The sequence below is a fragment of the Petromyzon marinus genome, unplaced genomic scaffold (assembly GCF_048934315.1).
Source record: "Petromyzon marinus isolate PM22_M1 ecotype Great Lakes invasive population unplaced genomic scaffold, UKy_Petmar_22M1.pri1.0 PM_G_Scaffold_65, whole genome shotgun sequence".
In the NCBI taxonomy this organism is placed as follows: domain Eukaryota; kingdom Metazoa; phylum Chordata; class Hyperoartia; order Petromyzontiformes; family Petromyzontidae; genus Petromyzon; species Petromyzon marinus.
The window spans coordinates 547,452-558,846 of record NW_027423019.1 but is presented as its reverse complement, the minus strand read 5'-3'; the positions used below and the strand labels follow the sequence as shown (position 1 = coordinate 558,846).

Below are 11,395 nucleotides of genomic sequence, written 5' to 3'. Positions count from 1 at the left end.
AAGTCAGTGCATGGAGTGAGTGAGTCAGTGTATGTGTGAGAAAGTCAGTGTATGATGTGTGAGTGAGTCAGTGCATGGTGTGAGTGAGTCAGTGTATGATGTGAGCGTGAGTCAGTGTATGATGTGTGAGTGAGTCAGTGTATGATGTGAGGGTGAGTCAGTGTATGATGTGTGAGTGAGTCAGTGTAGAATGTGTGAGTGAGTCAGTGCATGATGTGTGAGTGAGTCAGTGTATGATGTGTGAGTGAGTCTGTGTATGATGTGAGAGTGAGTCAGTGTATGATGTGTGAGTGAGTCAGTGTATGATGTGTGAGTGAGTCAGTGCATGGTGTGAGTGAGTCAGTGTATGATGTGTGAGTGAGTCAGTGCATGGTGTGAGTGAGTCAGTGTATGATGTGTGAGTGAGTCTGTGTATGATGTGTGAGTGAGTCAGTGCATGGTGTGAGTGAGTCAGTGTATGATGTGTGAGTGAGTCAGTGTATGATGTGTGAGTGAGTCAGTGTATGATGTGTGAGTGAGTCAGTGCATAATGTGCGAGTGAGTCAGTGCATGGTGTGTGAGTGAGTCAGAGCATAATGTGCGAGTGAGTCAGTATATGATGTGTGAGTGAGTCAGTGTATGATGTGTGAGTGAGTCAGTGTATGATGTGTGAGTGAGTCAGTGTATGATGTGTGAGCGAGTCAGTGCATAATGTGCGAGTGAGTCAGTGCATGGTGTGTGAGTGAGTCAGAGCATAATGTGCGAGTGAGTCAGTATATGATGTGTGAGTGAGTCAGTGTATGATGTGTGAGTGAGTCAGTGTATGATGTGTGAGTGAGTCAGTGTATGATGTGTGAGCGAGTCAGTGTATGATGTGTGAGAAAGTCAGTGTATGATGTGTGAGTGAGTCAGTGCATGGTGTGAGTTAGTCAGTGCATGATGTGTGAGCGAGTCAGTGTATGATGTGAGTGAGTCAGTGTATGATGTGTGAGCGAGTCAGTGTATGATGTGTGAGTGAGTCAGTGCATGGTGTGAGTGAGTCAGTGTATGATGTGTGAGTGAGTCAGTGCATGATGTGTGAGTGAGTCAGTGCATGGTGTGAGTTAGTCAGTGCATGATGTGTGAGCGAGTCAGTGTATGATGTGTGAGCAAGTCAGTGTATGATGTGTGAGTGAGTCAGTGTATGATGTGTGAGTGAGTCAGTGTATGATGTGTGAGAAAGTCAGTGTCGGCTCCCTCTGCTTGCGCCGTCTCCCCGCCCCCCCCCCCTTGACTCCGTCGGCCCCCCCCCAGCTCCGTCGCCCCCCCCCGGCTCCATCGCTCCCCCGCTGGCTCCGTCGCCCCCCCCGGCTCCATTGCCCCCCCCCCCCAGCTCCGTCGGCCCCCCCTGGCTTGGTCGCCCCTCCCCGGCTCTGTCGGCCCCCCCCCCCAGCTCCGTCAGCCCCCCCGGCTCCGTCGCCCCCCCCCGACACCGTCGGCCCCGCCCCCACCTCCGTCGGCCCCCCCCTGGCTCTGTCGCCCCCCCCCCAGCTCCGTTGGCCCCCCCCTGGCTCCGTCAGCCCCCCCCAGCTCCGTCGGCCCCCCCCCGACTCCGTCGCCCCCCCTGGTTCCGTCGGCCCCCCCCGGCTCCGTCGGCCCCCACCCAGCTCCGTCGGCCCCCCCCCGACTCCGTCGGCCCCCCCTGGCTCCGTTGCCCCCCCCCGGCCCCCCCAGCTCCGTCGGCCCCCTCGGCTCCGTCGGCCCCCTCCGTCGGCTCCCTCGTCCCCCTCACAAACGACAGACACGGTCAGATATCTTCCATGGTAGGTTGGCAGTCACCTTTAAGTGCAATAAAAAATAGTTATAATAATTGTAACAACAATGAAAATAGCAATGACAATCATAATATTACCGACAAGGATGATTGTAAACGGGGTTACACTCCCACTCCCCCACCACCTCAATTTAACATGGGTTGACCCACGGGTGACCGCCCGATGTTTTGTAAACAAGTTTAACGTTGAGGGGGTTGTTGGTTATTGGATTCCTCGGACGTGGTGAAGGAGTTTAAAGTTCTCTGCTCGACTCGGCAGAATCGGCGTCTTGGGAAAGGCGATGTTGAGCTGAGAGCCTTGGGAGGAGCGAGAGAGTCTCTTAGCACGTGGGGGAATATCGTCACCCAAAAAAGTAAGAATCGTTTAAATGTGTCTTTGTGTATGTGCGGCGGTGAAGAGCTTCATAGATAATCGGATTTCTTCCGGTAATAAATGTTCTCATGAAACATCCTTAACCTATAAGTTAAACGTAATTGAGGATTCAGGCTTCGCCTAGTAACAGGTTAGTAGGCCTCAAGCCTTAGGCCTAAAGGTTTAATCTTTAATTTGTTCACCCACCTAAGGTGTTTAATAATTTAATTATACAGAGATCGTGAGATGGCAAATCTTCAGTCACCCCTTAAACTGTAAGTGCATTTTTTTTTACTAATTTGAGGATTATTGTATGAAAATGTTGATGTAAATAATAAAATTTAATTTAATTTTATGCGTAATTATCCAAAGTTATGTTAATGTTTCAATTATGTGCATAAATTATGCTAAGTGGAGATATGACGTATTAATTTATGCGAACGCATGCTATTATGCTAATGTATACAGTTATGATAATTAGGCTTAGCTTCGTTGCCCAGGGTCGTATCATCAATCGGCATCATACAATTAATTGTATGAAGTTATGCAGGTGTGCTGTAAGTATGCCAGATTGAGCTCGGCTTTGTTGTCTAGGTTCGTATTATCGATCGCTATGATACAATTATTCTCGCTTTAACATTTACTGATTATGTATTAGTGTGTTATCTCAGGTCTCCAAATTCAAATCTCACTGCAGGATACAGTTCTTGTAATTAAGAATTAACTTAGGAAATAAACACTCAAACACTGCTGTGTTAAGCAATTTTAATTTCTAAACAAAACTTTAACACTCTAATATGCGAATTCTTATGCTTTAAATTGTCAACACAGTATTCCAGGAGATGTTCCCCTCATTGATCCATACATTTAACCCTCAATAATCACGTTTGTTAACTGGGTACCAGAACAATTGATTACTTCCTCAGAGTAACACGATCATATACGGCGATAGGGAACAAAACTCCTTAAAAATTCGTGCAACGATATTCATACAAAGGCAATAAAGAAACATGTCCTGAAGGCAAAGTACACGGTAATTAATTCATGAGCAAGATTACGTAATTGCGAAATGTCTTGGAACAAGGGTGTGTGGCAGTACGCCTGCTTCAGCAAATACTCATCAATTGGCTAAGGCTTCATGGATTCATACATTTAACCCTCAATGATCACGTTTGTTTACTGGGTACCGGAACAAACGATTGCTTCATCAGAGTAACATGAGCATATACGGCAAATAGGAATAAAAGTCCTTCTTAGCTCTTTCGGTAAAGTCACGTTGAAGGGCAACAATAAAACATATATAAAACAATAAAAATTCTCACGACGTTTCCACCATAACACAAACGTCGTGAGAATTTTTATTGTTTTATATATATTTTATTATTTTATTGTTTCCCTTCAACGTGACTTTACCGAAAGAGCTAAGAATATGAATTACTGTAGTCACGAAAGCTTTAAATCAAAAGGAATAAAAGTCCTTAAAAAATTCATGCAACGACATTCACACGAAGGCAATAAAGAAACTTATCCCGAAGGCAAAACGTATACGGCAATGAATCCATGGGCAAGATTACGTAAGTTAACGAAATGTTGAAACCATGGTGTGCAGCAGTAGGCCTGCTTCAGCAAATACTCATTAATTGGCTGAGGTTTCAATACATTCACGGGCCAGATTCTGTGATCAAAGGAAGATTTCAACGCAGTGTTCTCCCTGTGAGTGTGTGAATTCGTAACTTATGTTTTTAAACGTTTAGCTTTCATCAATGAATTCGTTGATAATATTTATGCAAATCAAAAAGAAACATAACTACTAAAAATACTTCTACACGACCGTTTCCCCGTAACCCAATGGCAACCGTGTTCTTCGTTATCAGTTGATACTTGACGCACTTATCATGAGTCTTCTTAGTAATGATTCGTGTATATGTATTGAGTGGGCATGGTATGGGTTGAGTGGGGATGTGTTGTTGATCAATTATTTGCGTCAAGCAGATGCCAGGTGATGCGTTGCAATGTGTGGCGGCGTGCATGTCATACGGATAGCTGGGTTCTCCTCTCACACGGGCGGCCGGAGTTCGGTCCGCAGCCAGTCCGAAGAGTCGGGACGACGCGATGATCCCGTCTTCAGGTAGCACCCACAGCTCTTCCGCTGGCAGCTGACACCCTTGCTTGGTGCGCGCCGGCTCCGGCTCTCTGGCGACGAACGATGCTTTCATTCGTCGATGGATGACGCTGGAATTCTGGTCAGCTTAGCTCGAACTGCAGTGGCTCTTGTGAGTCGACGCCCAGAGCAGAATGATTTTCGAGCGATACTTCTTCGGACGGCGCTGAATTCGCACGGCGTAGCATGTCGCTACTCGGCGAGCCTCACCATCCTGGATGAGTTGCGGAGTCTTCTTCTGCGTCGGCGGTGATCTCCTGCGTCGGTGGCTGGCTGTTATCTTCGGTAGCTGGTCATCTTCGGTAGCTGATGATCGCCGTCTTCTGCCGCTGGTAGCTGTGTTGCAATGTATGGCCCGTGTCTCTCTTTTTATGCCAAAATTTCTTTCTCTACTCGCCTTCTCACAAAGGACCGGAACTTTCTATGATCTCGCTCTGTGTTGTGGGGGGGGGGGGGGGGGGAGTTGTATGTGTGTCTGTGTGTGTGTCATTTATTAAGCCATCTGTGTCTCTCCCCAAGCCATCTTTTCATCTGTGGAACACAGATGCCCCCCTGCAATACAAGAGTAATTTCCCTCGCTCTGGGCGTTACATTCTTTGCTATGCCGTGCTGCGGGAAGACAAAGACGGTTGGGAGGGTCTTTTCCTATGGGATACAGTTTATCTTGGTTGTGTGTGACCTATTTCGCCTCATCTTTTCTGGATAACCCTCGGTTTAATAATGCATAATTATTATTTGGTTAATGTTTCCCAAGATTTGTGATTTAACATTGTAATCACCACGTATTTCTTAGGGGTTTTTTTATTTCGTCCCCCTGTCAGTATCCGCGGACCCGTGCTGTTATACTAGAGTAATTTATTGGTGTCCTCAGTTTTAGAGGTATAACTTAGTTTCGGTTAAGCTTCTTGACTGCTGGAATTAATTTCTATGGTTTTTGTAAAGTCACGTAAATGGCAAGATGTAGTGTAATTTAAGGTGAATAACGTTAGTATCAGTATTATGTACGAGAAGTAATACCCACTATGTAGATTGTAGTCTGTTTTTTTATCGTAGCGAGTGTATAGATTCCTATAATGTCAACTTATTCTTTAAAGCTTTCGTGACTGCAAGGATTCATCTTCTTTGGTTCTTTCGGTAAAGTCACGTAGAATGAGAATAAAATAATAAAATAATAAAATAAAATAACACAATAAAATTCTCACGACGTTTCGGCCACAACACAAGTGGCCTTGATCAGGTGAAGGGACGAGACTGTCTCGAGGACAGCGCTGGAGCGAACACAGCCAAGCTCAGACCGCGACCTTTAAGCTGTGTGAGAAGAAACAGAGCGCCTTGACAAAGGAATTAGCATTTGGTATTACCTTAGAGTCGCGGCTTTAAATCGAAATTTAACCGCCTCTACGGGGAGGGATTCCACATAACCTTAAGATCATTCAACAGACTCCGGGATAAGAAGGCTCAACTAATCGAGTCTCTCACCTTTCTGAAGAGATGCCGCGACTCTAAGGTAATACCAAATGCTAATTCCTTTGTCAAGGCGCTCTGTTTCTTCTCACACAGCTTAAAGGTCGCGGTCTGAGCTGAGCTTGGCTGTGTTCGCTCCAGCGCTGTCCTCGAGACAGTCTCGTCCCTTCACCTGATGAAGGCCACTTGTGTTGTGGCCGAAACGTCGTGAGAATTTTATTGTGTTATTTTATTTTATTAATTTATTGTTTTATTCTCATTCTACGTGACTTTACCGAAAGAACCAAAGAAGACTTATTCTTGTTGCTGAGTTTTGTCCTATTTTGTCTGATGTATGTGTGTTTGTTCTATTTTATTGTGGTGATGAGATGTCTCATCAAGGCCTGGCTCCTTCCTTCGCGGTCGGGTGTCGCCTTTGTCTATCTCGGTGGGAGTCGTGTTCTCTCCCTTTGCCGTTTTATTGCTACCGCATGTGGCTGGGAAAAAAGGCGGCCGATAGGCTTCCTCTATGGAATCCTTTTCTCTCGGTCCCGTGATCAACCCATCTCGCTCCATCTCCTCTGGGTGACCCTTGGCTTAACTCTAATAATCATTATTTGGTTTATGTTTTCCAAGATTCATCTTTAATCTTTAATTTGTTTACCCACATAAAGTGTTGTTAACAACTTCACTGATTTTGAAATAACAAAAATATTTTTTTAACACAAAACATTTTTTTGTTATTTTCTTTGAACCTATCTAAGTGACTTTACCGAAAGACCCAAGAATATTAAATGACCTCGTTTAATAATGATAATTATCATGACAGATTAAGAACAATAATGGTAACAATGATAACATTAACAATAATGAACAATAAGGATAACAAGGATAATTTTATCAATTTATGATAATCGTAATGATGATAGCAATGATACGGATACTGATAATACGGATGATCGTGATAAATATATTATAACAAAACAGATAATGACAATGATACGGATACTGATAATACGGATAATCGTGATAAAGATATTATAACGATACAGATAATGACAATGATACGGATACTGATAATACGGACAATCGTGATAAAGATATAACGATATAGATAATGACAATGATACGGATACTGATAATACAGACAATCGTGATAAAAATATTATAACGATACAGATAATGACTGATACGGATACTGATAATACGGATAATTGTGATAAAGATATTATAATGATACAGATAATGACAATGATACAGATACTGATAATACGGATAATCGTGATAAAGATATTATAACGATACAGATAATGACAAGGCACCTTAATTACTCTCACGCAGCTTAAAGGTCACGGTCTGAGCGTGGCTGTGTTTCACTCCAGCGCTGTCCTCGAGAAAGTCTGGTCCCTTCACCTGATGAAGGCTGCTTGTGTTGTGGCCGAAACGTCGTGATTTTTGTTGTTTTATTTTTTACCTACATGACTTTACCAAGAGCATGATAATAACTCTTATATTTTATTTTAAACAAACCCCCCGCCCCCCAGGAAAGAGAATGCCGTGAATGTTGAAGCAATGGATCTTCCAGACGACGTGGAGACTCACCACGTCGGCGGCGGCGCTCACACCCAGCTCCACTTAGCCCAGCGGAGCGTTACCTTGGAAGGGCTTTGTGTGGTGGTGGAGGAGAAAGAGGAGGAGGTGGAGGAGGAAGAGGCGGAGGAAAAGGAGGAGGGACAGCAGGTGGAACGTGACCCGTGGGATGAGTTAGACAAGCTGGAGTGTGCCTCGTGGGATGAGTTCGACAAGCTGGACGATGAGGTGCAGCGTGTCCTGTGTGATGAGTTAGACGAGGTGGGGGAGCGTGTCCTGTGGGATGCGTTTGACAAGGTGGGGGAGCGTGTCCCATGTGATGAGTTAGACGAGGTGGGGGAGCGTGTCCCGTGGGATGAGTTAGACGAGGTGGAAGATGAAGTGCAGCGTATCCTGTGGGATGAGTTTGACAAGGTGGGGGAGCGTGTCCCGTGGGATGAGTTTGACAAGGTGGAGGAGCGTGTCCCGCGTGATGAGTTAGACAAGGTGGGGGAGCGTGTCCCGTGTGATGAGTTAGACGAGGTGGGGGAGCGTGTCCCATGTGATGAATTAGACGAGGTGGGGGAGCGTGTCCCGTGGGATGAGTTAGACGAGGTGGAAGATGAAGTGCAGCGTATCCTGTGGGATGAGTTTGACAAGGTGGGGGAGCGTGTCCTGTGGGATGAGTTTGACAAGGTGGGGGAGTGTGTCCCGTGTGATGAGTTAGACGAGGTGGGGGAGCGTGTCCCGTGTGATGAGTTAGACGAGGTGGGGGAGCGTGTCCCGTGTGATGAGTTAGACGAGGTGGAGGACGTAGGCTACAAGTGCTCTCCCATGGAGTCGATTGGAGACGAGGCTTTGCCGTGTTCCGACGGAGGGGACCCCTGGGAACGGATCTTTGACGTCGCCTCCGCCGTGACCTCCTCCACCGCCTCCACTTCGACGTCGTCGACTCTCGGAGGTCTCCCCTCGGAGGCCATCGACGACGCGACCCGAGGGGGCTCCTCCTGGACAGAGTCGGATCTCGTTATTTTCAAGCTGATAGAAAACGCCTGGCGTGGCGGCGGCGGCGGGGACGACGACGATAGCCTCGTGGAGGTCGCGGCCGCGTCTCCCCGTTTGACTCGGGGTGCAAGATGGAGGAGAAGTGAAGCCAATCACCAAGGCAGGGAACTCCTCTACTTACAAACATCACTTCAGATAATCCCCTACTTATGAACGTTACTGCGAGGACTTCCCTACTTACAATCATTACCGCAGATACTCCCTTATGAGCATCGCCAGAGGGATTCTTCTATTTACTATCACTGCTGCAGGGATTCCCTTACATTACCGCAAGACGCCCCTGTTTACAAGCATTACTATAGAGACGCCCCTACTTACGAACATTACTTCAGAGATTCCCATACTTAAGAGCGCTACGACGTGGATTCCCCTACCTACGGACATCACAGCATGTACTCTATGTACGAACATTACTACAGGGACTTCCTTACTTATGAACATTCGACTTACGAACTTTCAGAGATGCGAACAAACCTGGTCCGTATGTCCACTTGCAGCTGCTCGTACCGAGAGTCGTAAGTTCAACCGGCGCGCAACAGATGGTGGTGGTGGCATCTACAGCGAGGGAAAAAAAGTATTTGATCCCCTGCTGATTTTGTACGTTTGCCCACTGACAAAGAAATGATCAGTCTATAATTTTAATGCTAGGTTTATTTGAACAGTGAGAGACAGAATAACAACAACAAAATGCAGAAAAACGCATGTCAAAAATGTTATAAATTGATTTGCATTTTAATGAGGGAAATAAGTATTTGACCCCCTCTCAAGCAGAAAGATTTCTGGCTCCCAGGTGTCTTTTATACAGGTAACGAGCTGAGATTAGGAGCACACCTGTCCACAGAAGCAATCAATCAATCAGATTCCAAACTCTCCACCATGGCCAAGACCAAAGAGCTCTCCAAGGATGTCAGGGACACGATTGCAGACCTACACAAGGCTGGAATGGGCTACAAGACCATTGCCAAGCAGCTTGGTGAGAAGGTGACAACAGTTGGTGTGATTATTCGCAAATGGAAGAAACACAAAAGATCTGTCAATCTCCCTCGGCCTGGGGCTCCATGCAAGATCTCACCTCGTGGAGTTGCAATGATCATGAGAACGGTGAGGAATCATCCCAGAACTACACAGGAGGATATTGTCAATGATCTCAAGGCAGCTGGGACCATAGTCACTAAGAAAACAATTGGTAACACACTATGTCATGAAGGACTGAAATCCTGCAGCACCCGCAAGGTCCCCCTGCTCAAGAAAGTTTGCCAATGAACATTTGAATCATTCAGAGGACAACTGGGTGAAAGTGTTGTGGTCAGATGAGACCAAAATGGAGCTCTTTGGCATCAACTCAACTCGCCGTGTTTGGAGGAGGAGGAATGCTGCCTATGACCCCAAGAACACCATCCCCACCGTCAAACATGGAGGTGGAAACATTATGCTTTGGGGGTGTTTTTCTGCTAAGGGGACAGGACAACTTCACCACATCAAAGGAACGATGGACGGGGCCATGTACCGTCAAATCTTGGGTGAGAACCTCGTTCCCTCAGCCAGGGCATTGAAAATGGGTCGTGGATTGGTATTCCAGCATGACAATGACCCAAAACACACGGCCAAGGCAACAAAGGAGTGGCTCAAGAAGAAGCACATTAAGGTCCTGGAGTGGCCTAGCCAGTCTCCAGACCTTAATCCCATAGGAAATCTGTGGAGGGAGCTGAAGGTTCGAGTTTCCAAACGTCAGCCTCGAAACCTTAATGACTTGGAGAAGATCTGCAAAGAGGAGTGGGACAAAATCCCTCCTGAGATGTGTGCAAACGTGGTGGCCAACTACAAGAAACGTCTGACCTCTGTGATTGCCAACAAGGGTTTTGCCACCAAGTACTAAATCATGTTTTGCAGAGGGGTCAAATACTTATTTCCCTCATTAAAATACAAATCAATTTATAACATTTTTGACATGCGTTTTTCGGAGTTTTTTGTTATTCTGTCTCTCACTGTTCAAATAAACCTACCATTAAAATTATAGACTGATCATTTCTTTGTTAGTGGGCAAAGGTACAAAATCAGCAGGGGATCAAATACTTTTTTCCCTCACTGTACATCTGTTGAACGTGAATAACCAGTGACATCTACATCTGTAGAACATGTAAAACCAGTGGCATCTACATATATAGAAAATGAAGAACCAGTGGCATCTACATTTGCAGAACATGAAGAACCATTGGTATCTACATCTGCAGAACGTGAAGAACCATTGGAATCTACATCTGCTGAACGTTAAGAACCAGTGGCATCCACATCAGTAGAACGTGAATAACCAGTGGCATCTACAGCTGCAGAACATGAAAAACCAGTGGCATCTACATCTGCAGAACGTGAAGAACCAGTGGCATCTACATATGAGGAACGTGAACCAGTGGCATCTACATCTGCAGAACGTGATGAACCAGTGGCATCTACATCTGCAGAACGTGAAGAACCAGTGGCATCTACAGCTGCAGAACATGTAGGATCAGTGGCATCTACATCTGCAGAACGTGAAGAACCAGTGGCATCTACATCTGTAGACTATGAAGAAGCAGTGGCATCTACATCTGCAGAACGTGAAGAACCAGTGGCATCTACATCTGTAGAATATGAAGAACCAGTGGCATCTACATCTGCAGAACGTGAAGAACCAGTGGCATCTACATCTGCAGAACGTGAAGAACCAGTGGCATCTACATCTGCAGAACGTGAAGAACCAGTGGCATCTACATCTGCAGAACATGAAGAACCAGTGGCATCTACATCTGCAGAACATGTAGAACCAGTGGCATCTACATCTGCAGAACGTGAAGAACCAGTGGCATCTACATCTGCAGAATGTGAAGAACCAGTGGCATCTACATCTGTAGAATATAAAGAACCAGTGGCATCTACATCTGCAAAACGTGAAGAACCAGTGTCATCTACATCTGCAGAACATGAAGAATCAGTGGCATCTACATCTGCAGAACGTGAAGAACCAGTGTCATCTACA

General features: G+C 45.9%; 1 protein-coding gene across 1 annotated transcript; it reads left to right on the top strand.

Annotated features, from left to right (window-relative positions):
* The first annotated feature begins 1,990 nt into the window (after positions 1 to 1,990).
* Positions 1,991 to 9,622, top strand: LOC142919868 (uncharacterized). Its single transcript, XM_076062536.1, has 2 exons — positions 1,991 to 2,145; positions 7,293 to 9,622. The coding sequence occupies exon 2, from the start codon at positions 7,321 to 7,323 to the stop codon at positions 8,533 to 8,535; it is 1,215 nt and encodes a 404-aa protein (XP_075918651.1). The 5' UTR covers positions 1,991 to 2,145; positions 7,293 to 7,320; the 3' UTR covers positions 8,536 to 9,622.
* The last annotated feature ends 1,773 nt before the right edge of the window (positions 9,623 to 11,395 follow it).

What these genes read in the sequence shown, in the direction of transcription:
- LOC142919868 (XM_076062536.1), top strand. Translation starts at nt 7,321, where the DNA reads ATGGATCTTCCAGACGACGTGGAGACTCACCACGTCGGCGGCGGCGCT.